The following is a 23942-nucleotide window of genomic DNA, read 5'->3' as shown; positions in this document are numbered from 1 at the left end:
TACTTTCAGACGCATCCCAACCAAGGGAAGAAGACACATCCGCATGGCAGTTTGTATGCAGGCGTGACAGCAGATAAAACCCAAAATGTTCTGTGGCCTGCCAAGCGGTAGACATTTGGCTAGAGGACAGTCTGCCCAGGTGAGCCTCGCAGTGCCTTAAACTGCCAGACGGGCTTAGGAATACAGTGTCCCATGTGCTCAGGAGGGTGGGAGCTGACAGTGTCTGGAGCTGTCCTGAAGAGATGCAGTGCCCGTGCAGCCCTTGTACAGACATGTCCTTAGACCTAAGTACAATTCTTGATGCTCTGAATTATTGGGGACAGCCTGTTTTGTGCCAGACAAGAGAGACGTGGCTGACAGTTGTGAACTTCTGTGCCTCATTTGCCAACAACCGAAGTGCTCGGCTGGTAGTGCTGTACGCCTGTGCCTGCCCAGCCTGTCTGTGTTGCGTTTCTGTGCTGGGAAGAGTTCTGGCCAAGTATTACCTTCTTCTGCTCCCCGTGGTGCAAGAAGGAAATCGGGGCCCGTGAGCTAAGAGGGATCTGCAGCACACTTTGACCAAGTTCCTGATGTAGGTGACTGGCCCAGGTGTCCAGGGCTTGGCAATTCCCTCATAACATTCAAAGCTTCAGCACCCTTCATCGTCAAACCTGTCTAATCCTTCCTTGGCTGGAGAGCACCTCTCCCTTCCTTCTCCCATGCACCTCAAATGAGCTCCACTGACGGGCCTGGGAAGTCGGACATGGTGGCTGAGGGTAGCGTGTGTTTCCATGTTTGCATCCTTTCACAAGAAAAAGGAGGTCTTAGTCGGGCTGGGTCTACCTCTGCTGACAGGGGCCTTCCCGCAGAGTTGGGAAAGCGAGGTGAAGAGATGGGAAGTGCCTCCCGCTTTCCTCTTGCCCTGCGGAACTCCTGTTTCCCCGTGCGGGGAAGGCGTCCCACCTCCTGGCTTTGTTCACTGCTGCCCCGTACCTCCCGGCCAGGAGCCTGGCGGTACCCGGACACCAGCAGCCTCACACTTTGGACGCGCTGGCCTTCCAGCGCCAAAGCCCCAGCTACCTCCTGGCCGGCAGGTTTGAGGAGGAGCGGGTTTCTCTGTCGGCTACCTTTTTTTGCCTGGTGAGGCTAAAGCACCAGCCATGTCTCGGTCCAGTCTGAGTACCGGGTCAATTAAATGCGGAATCGGCGAAATCTCGAGTTAAACGAAACGAATAAAGCCCATGATCTGAAACACTGGACTCCTCTGTGGTGAATGAGGTGTTTAAATCGGCGCTCAGACGCCGGCAGATTTTCCCGGGGGAGCAGCGGGCAGCTGGAACCAGACACGCACCCCCGCCCCGGGCGGACGAACTGAGCGGTCCCCGGGCCCGGCGTTCGGGGCGAGCCGTGCCGTAAGCAAGCCGGGCCGTGCCGGCGGCGGGCCCCCCCCCCGTCCGCCGACACCGGTGCTCTGCGGCACGCCGCCGCCCGCCTCTTCCTCCCCACGTGACGGCGCCGGGCCGGGAGAGGGAGGGGGAGGGGCTGGCGGCCTCCGCCGCGCTCGGCGACTACAGCTCCCGGCAGGCCTCGCGCCCCGCCCGGGGGCCCGAAGGCGGGCGCCTCCCCTCCCCCTTCCCAAACGGCCGCCGGGCTCACGTGACCGCCGGGCGGCCAACCGGGTTTGAAGCTGGGTTTTTTTATCCGCCCCTTCCCCCTCCCCGCAGCGCTTCTGCGATCAGATCGATCTAAGATGGCGACGGTGGAACCGGTGAGTGTTTCATTCCCTTCTCCCGCCCGCCTCTCTCTCTCCCCCCAGCCCCTCTCCTTCCTCGCCCTCCCGCCGCCGTCGCCGCCTCCTCTGGCGGCTCCCCCGGCCGCGGCGCCCGCCCGGCCGGGCGGCAGGCGGATGGGCGGCGGGGCGCGGGCGGCGAGGCCGGCGAGGAGCGCACGCACGCACGCAGGCAGGCAGGGGGACGGAGCGGGGGGAGGGGGAGCGGGAGGCGCCGGCCTGCGCGGAGGGGGGGGAGAGGGGGTAGGCGGCGGCCCGAGGGCCGCGCCGCCACCGCCGCCCGCCACACGGCCGCGGGGGGCGCCGGGCCGGGTCGGGCCGGCGGCGATCCCGGGCGGGCGGGAGCGAGGCCTGCGGGCCGGCGGCGCCGGCTGCCGCCGCGGCGCCCATTGTGCCGCGCCCCGCCCGCGGCCCCCGCCGCCCCCGCGGCGCTGCGGCGGGGTGAGGGGGGGAAGGAGGGGACGACGACGGAACGGGGCCGCCGGGGCCGGAAGGCGCGGCGGCGAGGAGGGAGCAGCGGCCCGGGGCGGCGGCGGGAGGCGGCCCGGCCGCCTGGCGGGCGGCTGCTCGGCGCATGTGGCGCGGTGGGGGTGGCCATGTTGCTTTCCGCCCGGAGAGGCCGGGTGGGTTAGACTCGCCGGTCGGTCGCCGAGGGGGGCGGCTCTTCGTGGCCGGCCGGCGAGCGGCGAAGGTCTGGTCTGACGGCACGCAGGGAGCCTGCGGGGAGAGGGGCCTGGCGAGTGGGAGGCTTGCGGGGTCGCCTCCCGGGGGTGAGGATCTGTAAGGGAGGAGGTGCGCTGCCCGGCAGTTTGGTGGCTGAAGCGAGAAGACGGTGCGACGGGTAAGACTCGAGGCGTGTTGCAAACGAAATTGGCTTTTTCCGCTTATGTCACCTTCCCGGATCAAAAGGATGTCTCTACTCGAGCTTTTTCGTCGTTTTCAGGGTAATTAAGTACTTTTTTTTTTTTTCTTTTTCTGGGTACTAAGTTATGTTTGTGATATTATGCTCTATTTTGTAAGCCTCGTCCCAGCCTGCACTTCCATGGAGAACTGAAGCAGCTGGAAGTGGGCCAAGTATAGTTGTTATTCTAATCCCGCATGCTTGTGTATCATGAGGAGTGGACAGCAGAAGACTGTGTATTAGGGTTTCAAGGAAATGAGAAAATTAAGGAGGGCTAGTTTATTGCTGCTGCTTGCCAACTGTGAATAAGTAGCCAGTGCGTACTTTGGAGAGGCTTTGTAATGGTTAGACAAAAAGTACTTAAGTTTGAAAATCACTTCGCTGTGTTTAAGTAAATATTAATTTTACCCTTTTGTGTAAGGGACATTGATTGTCCTGTTATGGTTTTCTTCCATGAACAAAAAAAAAAACCACCTCACCTTTACTGACAAAGAAGAGATTGAAATCGGTCAGCATTTATAAATTGCATGACTATCAGTTCTGAACAAGAAGAATGTCAGTGATTAAGGCAGTGAGCTGGACCACTAGCAGCACCACTTCTGTGTTCTCCAGCCACAGTGTTAAACACTTGTTTTCCCATCCAAAAGCTGATCTTTCTGAGCTGTAGCCCACATAGCTGAAGGTGAGAGCTTCCTGTCAGCTCAGTGTTTTGTGATGACCATGGAGTTTAGCAGGGGTTGTGATACATAATCTGTAATACTGATGGCCATTGAAAATTGAAATTACTCTAAAGGCATGGGTGCTGGCGTAAGCCTGTCTCTGCACCATTCTCTCCATTGTTCTCACATAAGCCTGAGGTTGTATGTTGAGCTAGATCTGGGGCCTAATTTAGGCAAAAATAAACAATTGATTTTGCCCTGCCATTTGCCAGCAAGATTGGTTTCCCAGATCCAGTTCACCGTGCAGTGACAAAACAGTTGTGCTGAGCCAGTAAAAGTGGACGATAGGGCAACACTTAAACAGTTTAAGTAAGGCTGTTGTTGAATGTTCTGCCATAGTTGAAGTATGCTTAGGAAAACAAATATCAGCTTTTCAAATTTATATAAATAACACAATTTTTGCTTATTGTTCTTTTAGGTGGCTCACACTTCTCCTACCAAAGCTTAAAGTTAGACTTTCATAGTGACTGAGGTCATAGATGCTTAATGTTGTAGAAATACTACGTGCTTTTCAATTGAACAATTTAATTGTATGTGTGGTTACGGATTGGCTTACTTCTTGATCACAGGGAAGCCTTTCTGTTGCTGGCCTTCAAAATTTGGACCTGGGTACGTAGAGACATCATCTGCGATGCTTCCCTAGTATGAAAATGTGTCTCAGGAAATGCAAAACATGACTGACTGTGTCTTTTTTTTTAATGTAGGTTCCTACTAAAATCAGTGATGTGCCTACTACTTCCATGCTGTCAAATATAACATGCATTTTAAGTCTTGTTAAGAGGCCGGGAAAAATGTTTGAAACTGTAGGAGTATTGAAACTTTAGTGTAGGGTACTGTAGAGAGTCCCATGGAAGTTGCTAAGAAAAGCAAGATTATTCTAAGTAAATATAGACCTGTTGCACAGAGGTTTACTTCACTGCAGGAAAAACTTAAACCTCTGCAACATTGACAGGTTAAAACTCTCGGTTTTTCTTGTGCTATCCAGATTGTTTCTCTTTCAAGACTGTTCTAGATTAATTTGTGAGAATATGCAGAAGTGTGTCCTGTTAGAGTGTGCTCATGTTTTAGCCTTTGAGGATTAAATGTGAGCAGATAACACTGTACAAAAGTCCACAAAGTCAACAACAAAACCAATAGTAATGCTTTAGTAAACAGTAGTTTACCAAAGGTGACTTTAAAATGTAGCCACACAAAGCCTGTAACTTTTAGGTGTGTATAAATCGTGTGGAAGTAACTTACATGTAAGCATCTGATCCCTCATCATTTAAATTGGAAATTGGCATTGTGGTTCTTCTATTTATTTGTTGCTTCATGACGGTTACTGTTACACTTGCGCAAATGCAGTTCTTGTGAATTTAACTCCGCATTTTAAGATACATGGGTGAAACTTCACTTGTGTATAATGTGGAAAATGCTTGTTTAAACAGCTAATCATCAGTAGGTAGGACTCTAAACTTTCTTTAAATGAAACAGTATTATTTCAAAGGGTTACAAACATAGTGGTGTAGGGCCTTGAAATTCTGGAAAGTTCAAAATGGCTCCTAAAATTCAAGGTAAGCTGAAAGGTATTTCTTTTGTGTTACTGACAGGCAGTTAACATGTAAATTCAGTGCAGGCCGTGTTCAACTTTGGACTTAACTCTTATTACTAGGTATTTCTGTCGTAATATAGTCAGTGACCTGCTATGGTTGAAATGAGTATAGTATTCAGCTGTAGTATTGTGTACACAGTTGCTTGCTCTTTGCATTTTTCTGAGATGATACATGATAAATGTATCTTGCATGCTGTTTAGTAATTGAGAATGTCCATCATAAACTTTTGAATTGTAAATTACATTTCTGACTGAATACAAAGCTTCCTCTGAGAGGAGGAAGATGTTGGACAACTTGTAAATTTTTGAGATAAACATTTTTCTGAAAGCAATTTTAAAAAATTACATTTCACACAGTGTAAAAAAATCTCAAGCTTATTTTGAGGTAGTGCATTAAAATAGCATGTGAGACTGAGTTGTGTTTTATTTACTGATACTACCCGCAGGTGTGGAGGTATGTGGGAAATTTTGATGAGAAAATGTGACCTTTTGGCAGCTTTGTAAAGATCAGTGTGAATTTTGAGGGGATAGAGGGGAGAATCAAATGAGGGATGCTGATAGAGAGCCTGTATTGTGAAAGAGAAACGAAGGTTTTCAAAGTGAATTAATGTGACTTTTTCCTCAAATTTGTCTTTCACTTGAAATATTCTAAAATCAAGGTTAGGTATAAGTTTAGAGACTATTTTAACATAGAAACTTAAAGCAGTCACTCATTTCTTAAAGTCCTAAAACCTATTCCTCTTTAAAATGTTCATGTTATGAAGGTACTAAGTGTGTGATCCACACATCTAAGTGTGCTGTGTAATACAAGTGTTCCATTAGCTGCCTGAAAGTGGCAGTTGTCCTTGATTCTTACATAGTGAATGTAAGGCAGAAAAAATTTAACTGTTTAAAAGACTTTTTTTCCTAAGTGTGCAAAGCAGTTGTTTAAACAAATAAACTTTTAAATTGTGGTCACTTTTTCTTGTGTTCAGTGCTGTTTATCAAAGTAGCTCATGTACATCACATGCTTCACAATAATCAGGCATACCAGTAGTATGTCCAGTACTTTATCTTTTTGGTTGAAGACTGACTTCTTGAGCATCCATACATTATACAACTTTTTTAAAATTCTCTTCTGAAGATTGAATGTGTCTTAATTTTTCAGCTGGTGTAAAATACTATGCTTGGCTGTATGAGAGGCTCAGTAAACTTGCAGTAATTTGCAGTGCTTTTGTGTTTATTGTGTAGAAGTGTGCGGGGAGATCAGAGATGTTTTGTTCCTCCAGTCATCTGAACTGTTCTCCTCAGCAGTTTTGGGAATTTTTTGTTTTCTTGTCAGAATGCCTTAGAACTAACAATGTTAGATGTGGAAAGTCATCGTATCCCATGGGTAGGTTTCATGTTCCAGTAGCGAAGGAGGCAGCAGAATGCAAACTGGGGTGAGAAGTGCTAGTGCAAGGGCAGCCTGCTTAGGCAGCTAGGAAAAAAACCACAAAGATAGTGAAGTATTTTGATATACCTTGTAACTTGTTTGCTAATTGTAGTCATAAGGTTGTAAGTTAAATGTTGAAAATCTGAAGGGTACTTTCAAGTAACCCATTTTTCAAACGTCAAAAGGGCTGTAAATATTGTTTGCATCTTTTAAAACCTGAGATTCTATTTCCTAAAAGAACAGTGTGCCCATCTGACCCTGGAGGAAGTGTGTGACTCTTCTACTTCAGTCTTTTGTTCCTGTACATGTTTTGCATTTCTGTTCCAATTTGGTGGGATGTCACTCAGTTAAAATCATGTCCCATGTTTGTGTTCTAATAGTGAATGCCTTTCTAAAAATCTGTGGTGTTCTAAGTAATAATGCATGCAGTGAGGATAGCTGCTCTGCATTAGGCCTTGTTATGTCATGCCTAGAAAATTTTTCTCTCCTGGTGTCTGGAAAGCTATTTAACACTGTTTGATTGGTAACAGGTGGCTCTTGGTACCTCGCTTCCAGTTGATATTACCCATACTATGTATGATTTTTACCTCTGTATATTCATTCCTCGGAGTTGCGTATCAGATCATCACTTGGTTTGTTTTCTTACAGCACATAATACTTGCTTGTGGGTGGGCTCAAATCCTTTTTTTGTCCAGAATATTTTGAAATAAATAGCTCTTGATTTTTGTGCCTTGTGAATTGCTACCCTAACTGTAGTGTAGTAGCAGTTATCTGCAAGAAGCATAAGGACCAGCAGATAGTTGACATGCTTTTTCCTTAGACATCTGGTAACTGGGACATGCAGTTTTCTCATTTTGTTGGAAACCCTAGAAAAGAAGGTAGAAACTCTTAAAAATGAACTTATTTTGGTTTAATGCAAGACAACTTTGGAAGCCTCTTCCACTAATTAATTCTCTTTACTTTCACCAAAAAAGCACAACAGTGCTACATTACGTCCTTTTGGGACGTAAATGTTGTGCTCTCTCAACTGGAGTTCCTGAACAACTTCTGTAGACAATTACATGACATGGATGTGGTCTGGGCAGCACCTGACAGCACTCTGTGAAACCTAGTCAAGCTAGTTAGTTGTTTTCTTCAATAGTCAAACCTGATTAAGCAGTTTTTACTGTAAGTGGTATTTGTTTCCTGTCCTGGTGACATACGCACCTTCCTTTGATATGTTGGTCATTATGTGCTGTGGAGAAAGAACAAATAATGCTAATTAAATCTGCAAGTGTCAGAATCCAAGTAATGTGCAGATATGCACAGTCATTAAATGCTGAGTAGGCAATTGTTTTGTGGACTTCTGCAAGCTGATTCCTACATCAAAAAACACGTGTGTACTGAATAAATGTCACTTTTAATTATGTGCTGTCTTGTGTATGGGGAGTAGGATTGGCCATGTGAAGCTTTCCAGTTTATCTGGTAATACTACCCTTTTTTTATTACATCTGTTTTAAAAGCAGCAAACCCAGTGGTGGCTTTGTTTAATAGTAGACGCAAAGTCAATTTTAGGTTAAAGAATGCATTGGTTATGAGCAATAGTAAATTATTACAAAGGATTTTAAATTTAGTAGTCTAGAAACTGCTGGTGGAGACAGTCTAACTTTGCTAAGTTAATAGTGTAACAATTGCAAGATTTCAAGGTGTGAATTGGTAAAATGTGGATGATGTAACTTTAATTCATGTTGTATTTACAGGAACTTTTAAAACCTGCATGCTTGTGCTTTGGGGTAGAATTTCAGTAGCTGGAAAGAGGTTGGATACAAGAAATGGACTTTGAATGGCAATTGGTGAACTTACATACTTTGTATTTGACTAATAATGGAAGGTGCTTTGGTATACAAATACTTTAGCTTGGTGGTCAGAATAGTGAGATAAAGGTAAGATGAAAGGAAATGGGAGCTGATATGATTAACCAGTCAAAAATGAAAATGGCCGTTTTCTGTTTTCCCTGATGGCAGTGGGAAATAAAAGGCAGTGAAAAGAAGCTCCTTTAGGCTTCTGTCTGAGACCAGCCAGGAAACTGTTTTGTGGTAATAAGCTCTGCTTCCAACTTCACACCTTTTTCCAGGTTTATTGTGGTGTGTACAGCTGTACCCATCCTTGATGGGCAGCCTGGTACTGGGCGGGGGGGGGGGGAATCTGTCTGGGTTAGTTTTTGAGGGGAGTGGCATAACCCTGGGTCAAGATCATAGCTGGGCCTTGGAGGTGAGTTGTCATGTACTACTGTTTTGGGCAGGAGCTTGAAATAATGGTTAGTCTGAGTTTCATTAATGCTAGGTAGCTTTCAAAATATCTTAAGGGACTTGTTACTGTGGTGACTTAACTAAAATGTTTGTGCTGAGTCAGATGTCTTCCATTTGTCCAGAAATGGATTGTCACGTAGTTATGTGAAGGGTGGCCATTGGTATACTGGGCAGGTATTGAGACTCATTGCATTTTATTTTTTTTAATTGTCTGGAGGTGCTGCCTTAATCCTTCCTGATGTTGTCTTGTGTTAGAAGTTATGAAATGGCATAGCCCTGCATGTGCTCAATAGTTTTGTATTGATTCTTCCAGTTTGTGTAGTTACAATACTTCTGGAAGACTGACTGGGGAGACTTTTAGGATTAGCTCTCTGTATATTGAAAGCTATTTGCTGGGAAAATGTGAATGAGATACTCAAATGAAATTATTTTTGGAAGATACTCTGCATTTGTCAAGAGTGAGTCTATTGGATGTAAAAATCTTTAGTGCAATAGCATTTGTAAATCAATTGTAAATACTAGATGTCATAACTGCAGAGCATTGTGAATGAAAGCAAGTTTTATCACAAAACATAGTGCTTAGTTTAATTCCAAAGTATCAACAAGATTTTTGTTGTATGCTCATTTTATTTGCACATGTAATATTTCTAACTCTTCCAGTTAGAAGTCCCTGAAGGGGGGCAACACTTAAGTTGTAGTTGTCTGTACTTGGCTTTTTGTAGTATAATAGAAATGATAACTTGGCGGAGGAAATACTGAAATGCTTCTTTAATGTATTTTACAGCCTCTGTGCATTGACCATCTTAATTTGTTCTGTGGGGTTCTTGAATGTGACTAAAGGGAAAGGTGTATATTTGATACCATCAACTTAAAAATAAATGGGGCTAACGTTAGAAATTTTATTCTAGATAGAATTTGAAGCACTTAATAGGTTTTTTTAAGATCTGTTTAGCTTTTTACAGTATTACACTGAAGGAGATTTGACAGATTGTTCAACACTGCTTCTGTGGGTTTGTCAGTAATGTTCCACATTAGGGAATCTTCAGAAAGCATTTACTTTTATTAAGAGGCAGGAAACTGTACTAACTTCCCCTTGTACTGTGTAAATCAAAGCACTAGCCTAGTTGTCACTGCCCCTTTGCATTTCAATTCTTTTCCCTGTGAACGTGGGAGCATATGAAAGCATTCTTAAACGTGATGTAAATTAGCTTTTGAACTGAGGGGGTTTTTTTCTAGGTGAGCTGTTAAACTAAAGAATACTTAATTATTTTCGGGCATAAAGATGTAACTTCTCTGAAGTAAAACAAAGCATCATGCTTGATAATGCTAAATATATTGATAATGAAAAGAAAATCCCCATTAAGATGGATCTTTAGGTGTTATCAGAAGAGTTTGCCAGCTGGGACTGTTAACAGTTAAACAGTGTTTATGTTACCTCTTCAGATCCATTGCACTTTTCAGCAGCTTTGGTGATAATAAACTGAGTAACATGGAAGACTGAAGTAAAGTGTTCCATTAATTAGATTACTTACTGTTACTTAATCCACCCCTACATTGCTTTGTTCTCTGAAGACCACAAAGTTTAATTTAAGTACTACTTTTGTATTGCTGCATTAGGAATGTCTAGAGTCTTTGGGTCTGCTGTAGTTAGTATTTGCTTATATTACTGAAGTGCTTTTTCTTTCACAGGGTCAGTTGTACACGCATTTTTGTGTTAGCTGTATGGAATGAGCTATAGTCCTCGTTCCTTGTCTCTGTAATATTCTAGCATGGATTGCAGATTAGGGAGAGATGGTGGTAACTGGCGGGGACACTTGGCCTCACAATGAAGCTTTGTGTTGCCTAGTTTGAAGGAATGGCATTAGAATTTCAAACCTGACACAGTGGCTTCTAGAACTGAATGATAAGCTTGAGGGGGTTTGGATGCAAAGGGAATATATTATTTTACTACTTAATATATTATTTCACTGCTTTGTGTTAAGTATATTTGACATCTGTAGCACTGTCTCTAGAGATTTGAAAAAGTAATACTTGGAATCAGTCTAATCTGTGGTAAATGTGTAATTACATTTATTTGAGTTTGAAACTTGAGAATGGGTATGTGTTTAAATTCTGCTGTTTGGTGCCTGAAGCTTTGTTAGTAGTAATGTTGCAAATAAGATGATAACTACTTACTGGTTTGGTTTCTAGCTGCTTGTAATAGCTGATTTTGGACCTGAGAATTGTAGGCATGTGTCCTACTTATAGTAACAGATTTTTCTAAATAAACAGGGCCTGTACATCTGTTTCCAATGATGCTTTGTCAGAAACTGATAAGTTTTCCTTCTGAAGTTATTATTCTGGAAACTAATTTTTTACACATACATATTCTAGAGAACATAGCATGTTGTGTATTTCTGAACTCTCAGAACTGTTTCAAAATAAGACAAGTATGTTAAGTAAACCATTCTGGAAACAAATGACATGGGAAGCAAATCACTGAACAGCAGAATGTGAATTCCTGCAGTTAGTATTTCTTGTAGGACCTGTTCAGATGTTGAAGAATAAAGGGATACAGCTTGTGCTTCCATGATGTGATTTGGGCCCCTAGTCCAAGATGAATTAGAGGAACTCTTAGCTTCAACCTTCTTAAAGTTACTTCAGAGAACTAAATTACTTCAATAAAAATTGAGAAGGAACGTATTAATAACTCCTTTCTTCAAACAGGAAACCACTCCCAACCCTCAGCCTTCAGAAGAGGAGAAAACCGAGCCAGCACCTAGTCAGGAGGTTGCCAGCCCTGAACAGTATATTAAGCATCCACTACAGAACAGGTAAATAGTACAGAAGCATGATTGTGACTTTTACCAAAGGTGGAAGAATGCCTGTGGCTTTACAGCTCTCTTGTTTGCTTTATGTTTTCTAGCAGCATTTTGAGAGTTCTCTTTTTTGAAGATTTTTGCAGTGAGGTTGCAGAGGAAATAGAATCTGATCCTGTTGTAATTTTGAGCCTTTCTATATAGGATTGTTACAGAAGCTGAAAATCTCTACAGATTTTCATAATGCAGCCAGGTAATTGGAAAGAGCATGTCTTTGCTTTTAGTTGGAGGCAAGCAGAGCTTTTGTTACTTTTGTCTGGTGTATTTTAAGAGACACTGAGATGAAGTTGCTGCCAAGCGGAACTGCCTTGTACTTTGGGCAATTAAGGTGCCAGTGGCAAAGACTTATTTTTTTTATCAGTCTTACTTCTTCATACCTTACCATTTTTTTTCCTCCTATTTGGAACTGAAAGTAGTAGAAGCTGTGCTAATCAGCCAAAGAGCTTACTAGACTTGGTCATATGACTGGTTGGTGTCTACAGTAATACTGTTTTGATTATCTGTAGGAAGCACAGCAGAAGAAACCCTGTAAAGTGCAAATGCACACATTTGTGCCAATGTCACTAAAAAAAAAAACTGTAGGGCACTTAAATTTTCTTGTTTAACAAGAAAAACATGGAGCAGTAGTTAAAAGTATAGTTAAGAAAAGTTACTGAAAAATCAAAGCCCTCTTACTAAATTCTGTGTTCAGTGTGCAAAACCAGGTATGTCTTTAAAAGCTACTGCTCAGGTTTTTACTGAGCTATAGAGACAATGAGGACTTTAACAAGAAGCTTTGTACTTGAAAACCTCAACTTGAACTACCTTTCTGCAGTACAGGTATTATAAGCTTATAGGTTGAATTCCTTTAAATGTGCACAAAAGTTACTCCAGCAGCATACATATACTTCAAAAAGAGCAGTTGGGAAGTCATTTTCTCCAAGTAAGCTGAAGAGCTGATGTGGAATGCTCAGTACTTGATGTTGGTAGGTAGGTGCTGCCCCAAAGGAATCCTTTTACCAAGTGGCACCTTGCTGTTTTTCTAAGTTTTGAGCAAGTGTGGAAAACCACTCTGCACTGTAGTGGTATGCAGTGTGCATCCCGCTTTCCCTTGTCTTTCTCTCAACTTCTTCTATCCTTCCTCTTTTTCCTTTAAACACTTTGATTAAATTGGTGCTGACACTCCTTTACAAGTGGTAGTGGGGCTATTACTAGAAAATAGTAAACTTCTAAAATGAGGTTTGAAATGTTGGGTAAGGTCTCAAAACAATAGATTGACACCTGGTGAGTTAGAATACTCTGATGTGAGAAGATAAATCTACTCTAGTGCTAACCTGAGTGATTTCAACACTCCTGAAACTATCAGAATTAAAAATAAGCCTGTTTTGTTAAATGCCTCATCAGGTATCCTGTTCCAGCATTTTAAATGATGCTTTTTAGATCCAGAAAGAGCATTTTTGTGTGAAAGGTTCAATTTATATTATGTGTTGAGATTTTTACTCAGTGGAGATGATGAAGAAAATTGGATGGAAAATTTGTCATTTAGTCTTGTCTTTATATATGCAGATTTAAAAACTTGAAACAAAGTTGGTGGGGTTTTGTTTAAAATTGTTGCCATTAGTAAGCTTAATGCAGCTTCCCTTCTAAAATTTATGCTCTCCTAGTATGTGAGTGCTTGGGGAACTTTCATGTCACGTATAGCTTTGGAGTGATATAATTAGCTTTTGTAACCTTTACAAGGTAATTACTGGAAAGGGAGCTGTGCTCCTAGTTTGAATAGTTGTTGGTGGTTTAGACTGTAATCAGTTATTTGCAGTAGGGGATTGCAGTTTAGCTGGGGCAGCAAGCAGAAGCATCTGAGGCTTAGAGGTTAAGAGTCTTAGAAATGTTCCAAAACTATTTAAAATATTTACCTAAATGGGTTCATCAAGTCTGCCATGATTGTTGTGATGAGAACACAAATATTGTTGATCTGCAAAGAGTTATATTTGAGAACTAAGTTTCTCATGTAGCTTATTGATGAAAACTGACTTCCATGGTGATCTTAAGGCTTGCAATTAGTTTGGATATAACAATACAAATAATTAATTATATTTTTAATATACTTTAATTTCTATATGATATTATTTTATTTTGTTTTGTTTTAGATGGGCACTCTGGTTTTTTAAAAATGACAAGAGCAAAACTTGGCAAGCAAATCTTCGTCTTATCTCAAAGTTTGATACTGTCGAAGATTTTTGGGCGTAAGTAAAGATTCTTCAGTCTGTGTAATAATCCTGACATATGTTGGAAAAGCTTATGCCAAAGTCAAAAAAACCATAAAGTACTCTAATTGCAAATTTGGGGTGTAATATTAAATGTTTGCAAAATTGAAGGTGAGGTCTAACCAATTCTTCAGAATGTAGTAGAATGTAAGCTTTGAAGAAAATGTGATTGGAGAAGTTCTTCATACTTTAAATGCAATTTGTCTTGCTGTTAACACTGCTTATATTCATATGTACATGACATACATGTAGAAAACTGTATTTGTGCAGTAGCTATCTCATAGTAACATGAATTTGTAAATTCTTGTAGCCAACTGATTGTCACTTGGCCCCAAATTTTGCTAGCTGATTAAATTCTCAGACAGCTTCAAATGTGCAAGAGTGCCTGAATCTGGAGCATGGTACTTGGGAGATTGATGCAGATTAATGGCATCCCTGAAAGAAGTTTGTTAGAAGCTACAGAAGAAACTACCTTCATTGTAAATTGAAGGGCTGCAAAAGCAGTTAGACTGAAATAGCAATAACAAAGCCTTTGAAGGTAGGCCTGTACTTTCTGAACACTTGCTTCAGTCAAATTCAGGTGGCTTACTTGGAAGATTTTGCCTGCCATAATGATGAAATACAGAGAAAATGTAAGTGGCATGAAAGTGAGAGTGAAAAAAAAATGCATTATGTATTTGATCTTTCTTAGTGTTTCATGCTACATTGAGTGGTAGGGTTCTTAAGGTTTTTGTTGCATAACTTCTTTTGGATGTGGTCAGTGAAGGAGAGATGGTGTCTTAGTGGAATACTAAGACCCATCAGTGACCCATTAGCACTGACAGGGAAGAAATAAAGGTACTGAAAATGTTGAACAAGTGTTTATCAGTGCAGTTGTCAGAGGGAGGGGAATAGGATTCTGTGCTTGTAACCAGCTTTCCCATTCCTACTATGGGGGTGACTAACGGTTGAGTGAACAGTAGTTTGCAGTCTTGGGGTGTGTGATGGGTGGCTAAATTGTTTGAAGCTCACTATTAAAAGTTTTTTAAGGGTAAGTTTTTTGAGCTCCTATAACCCAGATAGTCTGCGTAATTAAAAGAAGTGCTTGATCTAGATGTCTGCAGTGAAGGTATAAAATAAGTCCCAAGCAATTGAGAAGTTATTCCTCCATTGTGGTCAGAGTAGGAAATAGGTGTGTTGTTCTAGGGAGAAAATATTGTTAAGGTAAACTTAAAGGAGGGAAGCTGGTAAATCTGTAACTGGCTTTGTAAACTCCTATGCCTGATTTCTAATTGTTAGAACATTGCAGTAATTCATTTCCTTTTTGGTGCTGGACCATGCCTGAATGTTAGTTGGTCTTGGACTGCAGGTTACTGTGATATGTGCAGGTCTTTCTCTGAAGTCTGACCTTAGCAGTACAGGAAAAAAAAGAGCATCTATCTCCTTGCTAGAGGAGGAGAAAGTATGTACTGCTTTGATTTTTTTTTCTCTGAATTGCATAGTTGTAAATTAATTCAGAGTATATATTTTATATTTTGCTGTTTCAATCATCTGTTCTTGCCTTTTGAGTCCTTATTTCAATTTGAATTATCAGGCCTACAGCCTTCAGAGTATTGTATTAAATAGCAAAGTTGAATCTAAAACCTTTCTCTGCAGAGAGAGTAGCCTTATAAATATAAACGATTATCCTTATTCCATGTATGCATATGTACAGGATACACATGCACACAGAACTTGTTGCCATGAAAGTTGAGTGAGTTATATTTCTAATAACTTTGTTAGAAATGGGTTTAAAAGAAGCATTGGTATAGGAACCCAGCAAGTGTTCATAAACCAGTTTCCATTCTGCTGCTTTAAGCCCAGAACATTTTAAAGCTAATGCTTTTATACTGCTGAAAAATACTTAAATAGAACTGCTTCTGAAATAACTTTAATGCTTTTTAATTTTTGTATGTTGTTTGGTCATATGTCTTAAATTCTTCAAGAATTTTGTACCTTAAAATAATGCTTAGTTTTTAATCCTACTTTTTTCCCTCCAATAGTTTATACAACCATATCCAGCTCTCTAGTAATTTAATGCCTGGTTGTGACTACTCGCTCTTTAAGGTATGCTTGCTAACCTTTTTTTCTTCAGTTATGGATGTTGATGGATGGTTTCCTGACTAAGCAAGACACTGTCCAAATATTTCACTTCAGATATTTAGGAACATAATTGGGAATGTTCTAAAGGTGTTAATTTTTTTAGGAAGTCCCAAACACATGCCCTTTGAAAATCAGGCTGTCACTAGTTCTGAAAATGCAAGTACTTGCTTTAACACCCTTCACAGACAGTTTTTTAATGTTACTATGTTTGTTTTTGTTCTATGTTTGAGATGTTTGTGCAAATAATTCTCAATTTTTATAATATGAAAGACTTTCTAGCTCTGTCACTTGGTGTGACATGAAATGAGTTAAAATGTCCAGGTTCTGTGGGAGGCTACAATGTTCTCCAGTATTCTTTATGAGCACTACTAGCCAGAGGCACAGTGTTCTTACAATTAATTTTTATACCACCAGTTAAATGCTGTATTACTTATGTATAAAATCGAAGATTGTACCCAACACTGACACTTAAAGGATGCTGAGGAAGTGTTCAGACTAGCAAAAATGAAATGCTGATGAGAAAGTGTACATGAGATCCTGCCTTGGCTGGAGTGGAGATCAGAACTGGAGCTCTAAATTAAATTCTAACCTCTCTGAAGTACTTCTAACATACAGCTTCCTTTCTGGATTCAAATATCTAAATAATCCCCTAACTACTGGTGCCTGGTTTCTCCTTTGCTTATAAAACATAGCTACTGGCTGGGACTCCTCAGTAGACTGTGGATGTAGTTTGTAAACCCCAGCAGCCTGAGGTGGTGATGCTTGGGTTTGGGAAGGTAACGATATTTTAGGTGACTGAGAAACCTTACTAGTAAACTTTTAAGAAGCTGTAGGCCCTTCAGAGGTTAGGATATCTATGGATCATGCTTGTATTTTTTGCATGAATCCTAAATTTGTGTCTTGTGTATCTATTCTGTGTTTGCCTATTACCAATTGGCAATAATTTAAGTATTTACATGCATGGAACAGGTACAGAATTGGCAACTGTTGCAGGCGTCTGAGCAATCTCTTGCTGTTGTCCTTCAATTGTGACCTCGTAAGAGTGCCTCTTAAAGGTGATGAAGTAGTTTGAGCTCTGCAGCTGCCAGTGAGGGTGTTAAATTTAACGTGAGCTGACACCACTCCATCTTGCATGTTGAACACTTAATTAGTTTTCAGCCAAAGTTCTTAGTCTGACTCTTAATAGACAGGTTTTTTAACTGAATTTCTCTGTCTAGACAGTTACTGGTTTTTTAATGACTGACTTTTCTGAAGTGCTATGTAGCTGGTGGATATGGGAGTGGCAGCTGGCCGCTTTCCTGGATCAGCGCATCCGGAGTAATTTAGTTCAGCGTAGGGCCATTGGTAAAGCATGAATCAGAATGCAGCTTGCTTCTAAATGGTGTGTTGATTTTTGTGGCCCTGAAGATGGAAACCCTCTTATTCTCACCTTGTGTGTGCAGGAAGTCACTGAGATAGACTGCCAAGGGTGTCTGTTTCAGTAAAGTAATCCTTATGCATAAGTGAAGCACTTGGCCAATGTTGCACTGAGTTAAGACTTAAAATAAGGACTCCAGAATGTAGCTGCTAATTTTATCTCATTTCATACAGGGCAAAGTGGGTGGTTGACTTTGCCTCTTCCCACAGTTTTTTGTATGTAATGTTGTGTAGCCAAGACTTTGGCCTGGGCTGTGATTCTTCTGTAAAAATAAAAATTCATTAGAGAGAGTGCATTTGTTAAGCTGCTTTGGAACTTTGATATTGGTATGAGACACTATTTCTGGACAGGTATGTATCTTAAACTATACACTTTCTTCTTAAGTTGCTATTTCAGTTATCACTGGCCTGGTGGTTATTCTTTAGGAAAAATACAGATCAAGTCTTCACTGTGAGGGTGATGAGGCACTGCAACAGGTTGCACAGAGAGGTTGTGGAAGTGTTCCTGGTCTAGTGCGCAGGGGAGTTGGAACTAGATGATATTTAAGGTCCCTTCCAACCCAAACCTTTCTATGATTCTGTGAAGTCTGATTTAACTTCTGACTGTCCTTTGCAGGATGGGATTGAACCCATGTGGGAAGATGAAAAAAACAAGCGAGGAGGACGATGGCTAATTACACTAAACAAACAGCAGAGACGAAGTGACCTTGATCGCTTCTGGCTAGAGACAGTAAGCACTATGGCCTTACAAGTTGCAACTGAAGAATCTTGCATTCGTATCTAGTATTTTAACTGGTTTGTTCTTTGTGTGCCACACTAGACTTCTAACTTCCTGGCAGCACAGTGTCCTGTAAGTTTTTCTTGACAGGCTGTATTTGAAACATTTTTCAATAGTGATGCTCAACATAGTTGGATTCTGTTGAATACCTTCTTATAATGGGCAGCAATAGAGATAATTCTACAGCACAGATTAACCTTTTCCTATGGAATGTACAGAATAGCTGTGAAGCTACTGGGAAAATAATACTTTGTCTTGAATGCAACTCCCAAATTTAAGTGCTTAAATGTAACAATTTGTTTTACAAATACTCTTACAAGTGACTAGTTTTCAGGTTTTGGTCTTGCTGAAACAAGGGAGTTCCAGATTTATTTTTGTTCTTTCTATACTTATTTCAGCACTAGGATAGGCAAGTAATAGCAGTCTTTCCTGTATGTACACTATAAAAATACTTTTTTCCATTGCTTCTATCTCTTTGGAATAGATTTCTTTGAATGGTATATATACTTCTAGAGATTATATGGGTTGCAGTAAACATGTTGTAGAAAAGGATACAACTGTACTGTCTAGCAACTGACTCAGAATAGCCTAAAACAGTCTAGTGTGATCTCGGGTTTAGGGGCATGGATTGCAGACAGTACAATGCAAAGCGATCTTGCCAAATCTCTGTGTGAGAGGCAAGAAGTATTGCACCCCTTTGAAAGCAAGAAACGGCTTTCAGGATCAAAGCAGAGGTGTCCAAAATACCAGAGCTATTAGGATCTTTCTAGTCACTGTAGTAGTGATTTGAAGAAAGGATTGTGAGTGTTATACTACTAGGCAATACGACCGCACAAGTAAATTAATGTCTTGCTGTGTGCATTTGGCTTTTCCACCTAAATGCCTGTATGAGTCCTTCTGATTCTTAATAGCCATTATATGGATTGGAAACATGTAGATAGTCTTTGCAGACTTAAGACTAGAGGGCTCAGCTTTTTGTTTAGCAGCAAGCAATGGTGCAGAGCCTGAATACCCAGGTGATTGGGATATGCTCTAAAACAACCCTGTTGCTTTTAATTCTAGTAATTATTTGTAACCAACTTTCTCCAATAAAAATCAAAGCCACTTCCTTTATCACTCCCATTTGAAACAAATTTTTATTGTAATCTAATGATCTTTGCTGTTAACTGTAAACTAAACTTTATTTGAGAAGACTTTTTTCCCCTCTTGTGCAGCATTCATGAAGTATGTACTTGACTGTAGTGTTTATTGAGCATGGTAGTCATCTTTGCTTGTGTATGTACTTAAGCCTGTTGTTCAATATTTTGAATGTTTGTGTGTGGTTTAAACTTAAACATTTGTGGCTTTCATTACTCAGTGAATGTGTGCAGCCTGCAATTGGGTGTAACACTTAAAGTATGTGTAGTTATACCTGATTTACTCAGTAGCACACTTTGTCCTTTTTATATTTCCTTAATGAAGTCAGCCCTTGCAACTCTCATGAGTACTGAAAGACCTGCTTTGTTCAAAAAGTTGCAAATGTTTTGAATTTCCAAATGTTGTAAGTGATTCTGGAAAATTAATGTAATGGCAGTGTATTTAACGTACTGGGCAAGTGAAGTAAACAAGTGTTCATTTGGAGATTAATATTTCAGTGTGCAGAAGGATTTTTAATTCAGCATGGACTAGATTAATGTGTCTTAACCACAAGAAGTTCTCAGTTCTGAATATCTGAAAATTGCTTGTTTTACAAGTTGCAAGTTGAAGACTTTAAATATCACTTTTACAGTTAGCATGTTGTACATGCTTAGGATGTCACCTAAGTCAAAGTGGTGTTCCTGAATTGTACCACCTTTGCCAATTCCCGTCTTCATTAAAAATCTGCAGGGGAAAAATCTTGTGTTACTTGTATTGTTGCCCTTGCATTACACACTGTTCAGGATGACTGATTCCCACTTTACAGTCTGTGGGAACTCTGAAGCTTCTGAGTGTGTTGATAGGAAGTAATGCTTCATTAGATAGCACTTTTCATCTAAGTTGCAGTCTGATTTGCCTCTGAATTGATATACTTCAGAATTGAAGTTGGACCTTACATAGCTGACATATTGCCCAAATAGTTCTTCACAGGTTCTTCCTAGATAATGAATGTGAACACTTAAAACTTCAGATTTGTCTAACTGTGTTAAATGTACTTTAGAAAGAAGAATAAATTCCTTTAATTCTTACCTGGTTTTGGATTGGGAGGATGGGGTGGGAGGCAACACTACATAAATGATCAACTGTGTTAGGACTTGCAGCTGTTGGGACAGGAGCAGAGATGGAAAACTCTGAGCTTAAGTTCACTTATAACATTTGGAACTTCAAGAAGATACTGCAATATACAGAAAATGATTGCTGTATGGCAAGTGGCTATAAGCAGTAAAATGTAGTATTCAGTCCTTTATGTACACTGAGTGCCTATGGAGCAGAATTCTGACTTTGAACTGCCACTTTTAATAGTTCATCTTTGTTTTGTAGCTGCTGTGCCTTATTGGGGAGTCGTTTGATGACTACAGTGATGATGTATGTGGTGCTGTTGTTAATGTTAGAACTAAGGGTGATAAAATAGCAATATGGACAACTGAATGTGAAAACAGGGATGCTGTTACGCATATAGGGTAAGTAATGTGATTGGTGTCTTGAATATATGAAGTGTGACAATGCATTTAAAGCCAGCTAACTTGATGGATAATGCAATTCAGGCAAATGTAGGCTGTGCAGAGCTGTATCCCCAGTTTAAGTAACTCAGTGCCAAATTATTTCTGTTATTGTGTAGTTTTTTGTATGGGCTTATGTTAGTTACTACTTTGTACTGCTGCACTACCTTTGCTGTAGTTTAGAAATTATGAAGAATTGAACACAAATCTTGGCAAAAGTTTTTTCATTTCACAATGAGGCATTGTAACTAATACTTGTAGATTGTGTAGATTCTCTTGCAACATGCCAGTTTGTAAAGGTGGGTAGTCAGTAACAGAGCATTGGTAAGATTTTTCTTAGGAAAGTGATGCTTATGAATAAGAGAGGAAAGGTGCTGTAAATTTTAAGCTCACAAGAATGTCCTTATATTTGAAAAAAGCTGGACAGTGATGTGCTGTGAAACTCTACAGATGTTTTCCTACCTCTTTGTCTCTGTTTAAGTACAAATCAAACAAAATAATACTGAGTTTCATGGATTACTTATGTGCATGTTATAGTCTTCCTTTCAGTCAGCAACAGTAGTCACCTCCGATGATCATGAGTCTGTACTATGGAAAATGCCTGTTGTGCTCTGCTATTTAGCAAGCATTGCTAAAGCTGGTGGATTCCTTATGCAGTAGTATTGATGCTTCAAAACTATTTGCTGTTAAATTCAGTCATTGTAGGCCACTTCAGCTATGCGAACCAATGAAAATATTTATCTTCCCAGCTTAGCACATCTGTCTTGGGCCAAACTTTTAACTGTCAAGCATAGTAGCTTGCTCATGTTTTTCACTTATTGGGTGGCTCTCTTGACCCATTCGTCATCTGGGCCTTTGCGAATCTGGTGGGGTCTGCCTTATATTAACAATTTTATTATGCACTCATGTTCAGACTTGAAAGGTAAGTGTTTAATGATAAACAGAACTGTGGTACGCATCTTCCACTAGTAGAGAATAACCTTATATCAAACCTAGTAGGCATCAGAGAGCATTTTTAGAATGGTATTAACATTAACTAAGGAGCTAAGATGTAACTGTAAAAAAGCTAAGATTTTGCAAACTTACTGACACAATGACTAAGGTAAGTTGCGCTGACTACCTGCGCTCATGTTGCCATAACTCCAAAGACAATATGTCAAGCTTTTATTTAACAGTTGAAATTGGGGTAAGCTATGGTCCTGTAAAGTGCTCCATTATGATTAGGGTAGGGTTAAAAAAAAGAAAATTTATGTAGTTTTGTTAATCTGCAGTTGAACAGGCTTGTTCTGTGGTGTAGTCAGAGCTTACAGCCTAGTGCCATTAGTGGCTTGCATCTCACTCTGCTAAGGAGCACTCTGTGTAAGGTGGGTACTGCTGCTGCTTTTTCTTAAGACATAAGATCCAAGCTGACTTTTCTTAAAGCTGCTGTTGGGTAGCTGCCCCTGACCAGTACCATAATGAATTGAGGGGATGGGGGTCAGCTTTCCATCAGTAGTTAAAGACAGGAAGTCTCTGCAACTGAGATGTGTGTGGTGATAAAAACTGTTCCAGGGAATTGCTGTTTTGTTTGGTTCAGGTGATTTTATCATCTCAGTAGTTCTGGAATCATGGACCATGACTTCTTCATAGCTCTTTTGTTGCTGTATGTGGAAATATAGCTTGCTGATGCTAATGATATACTACATGAATGCAGTAGAATCCCTGTGTTATACATTTATGTAGGCCTGTTAATTATTTTTTGGCAAGAGCTTGTCCTATTTTGTATGGTAAGTCATTGTTCATACAGGACTATAAGCTGATTTTTAGATATAATAAGCTAGAAAAATCCTGTTTCAAGTCCTTTATTCATACCTGAGAAATAGTTGCCTATTTAGAAACAATTTTTCATGAAGGTGTCAGCAGATCTTAAAAGCAGCTGTCCTGTTACTAATTCCTTCCTAAGGGCTTTGCTTAAACTGTTGTTCTGTTTCTTTTCTCCAGGAGAGTATACAAGGAAAGATTAGGACTTCCTCCAAAGATAGTGATTGGTTATCAGTCCCATGCAGACACAGCTACTAAGAGCGGCTCCACCACTAAAAATAGGTTTGTTGTTTAAGAAGACACCTTCTGAGTATTCTTTCATAGGAGACTGCGTCAAGCAATCGAGATTTGGGAGCTGAACCAAAGCCTCTTCAAAAGCAGAGTGGACTACATTTAAATTTGATTTCCATCTAAGTGTTGCTAAGATTTGTGAGAAGTCTCATTCGCCTTTGTCTTGTACTTCTGTGTTCATTTTTTTCTATTTTGGCTGAAGTAACCATTACCAATCAGAATTTTAGTACACTTCACCCCCCAAATCCATAAATGTTTTCCTGGCCCACTCTGTAATAGCTTGGTAGAAACATTACTATTACGAAAAAAGAAATTGTTTATCCACAGTATTCTGAAAAGAAGTTGCATTTCTGTACCTGCAGGAAATTACTCTGTTTTACATTTGCATTGTATGCAGTAACATTGCTGGTTTGGAAAAGAGTATGGTGCATACAGTTTTCTAGCAATTTTTTTATACAGCATCATATTTGCTGTAACCTATGCTGATGGCTGCTAGATTAATTTATTTGTTTTCCCTATTTGATAACATTAGTGATATTTTGATTTCAGTTGTTTTCGCTCATGTAACATTTGGTGAAGAATCTGGGAATATGACAAAGGTGGAATAAACATTAATTTTGTGCATTCTTTGGTAATTTTTTGGTTTTTTGTAACATCAAAGCTTTGCTACAAACTTATGCATTTCAGTCAAATCAGTGATCTGTTTGTGTGATTTCCTAAACATAATTGTGGATTTTTTTTAATGTAACACCATAATTTACATTCCTTACTAGAAATAGTATGTCTGTTTTTGTATCTTATGCTGTATTTTAACACTTTGTATTACTTAGGTTATTTTGCTTTGGTTAAAATGGCTCAAGTAGAAAAGCGGTCCCATTCATATTAAGACAGTGTACAAAACTGTAAATAAAATGTGTACAGTGAATTGTCTTTTAGACAACTAGATTTGTCCTTTTATTTCTCCATCTATACAGTAAGTATTTGTACCTCTTGTGACAAGGCAGTCTCTACTGTGGCTTCTATTGTAGTGTCTTCCGAGAAAGATAAAGTCTGGAGCTATAGTCTGTTGAAACTTTTAA

The 23942-nt window shown here is 40.3% G+C and overlaps 1 protein-coding gene across 2 annotated transcripts; it reads left to right on the top strand.

The window, feature by feature from the left end:
• Positions 1 to 70: 70 nt before the first annotated feature.
• On the top strand, positions 71 to 23806 carry EIF4E (eukaryotic translation initiation factor 4E). 2 transcript variants are annotated; one of them, XM_075030945.1, is made up of 7 exons: positions 71 to 139; positions 11388 to 11494; positions 13666 to 13761; positions 15804 to 15867; positions 17936 to 18049; positions 20594 to 20733; positions 22753 to 23806. In XM_075030945.1, exons 1-7 carry the CDS (start codon positions 86 to 88, stop codon positions 22865 to 22867), a joined length of 690 nt encoding a protein of 229 aa, XP_074887046.1. In that variant the 5' UTR covers positions 71 to 85; the 3' UTR covers positions 22868 to 23806. The 2 variants fall into 2 exon arrangements, with proteins under 2 accessions (XP_074887046.1, XP_074887037.1); XM_075030936.1 differs by lacking the exon at positions 71 to 139 and adding an exon at positions 1620 to 1747.
• The last annotated feature ends 136 nt before the right edge of the window (positions 23807 to 23942 follow it).

Source organism: Buteo buteo, chromosome 1, assembly GCF_964188355.1.
Source record: "Buteo buteo chromosome 1, bButBut1.hap1.1, whole genome shotgun sequence".
Lineage (NCBI taxonomy): Eukaryota > Metazoa > Chordata > Aves > Accipitriformes > Accipitridae > Buteo > Buteo buteo.
This window is presented reverse-complemented; position numbering and strand designations above follow the sequence as displayed.

What these genes read in the sequence shown, in the direction of transcription:
- EIF4E (XM_075030945.1), top strand. Translation starts at nt 86, where the DNA reads ATGTTCTGTGGCCTGCCAAGCGGTAGACATTTGGCTAGAGGACAGTCT. An exon ending in ACTGTCGAAGATTTTTGGGC is followed by an intron (nt 13,762 to 15,803) that starts GTAAGTAAAGAT and finishes TCCCTCCAATAG; the next exon opens with TTTATACAACCATATCCAGC. An exon ending in GATGCTGTTACGCATATAGG is followed by an intron (nt 20,734 to 22,752) that starts GTAAGTAATGTG and finishes TCTTTTCTCCAG; the next exon opens with GAGAGTATACAAGGAAAGAT.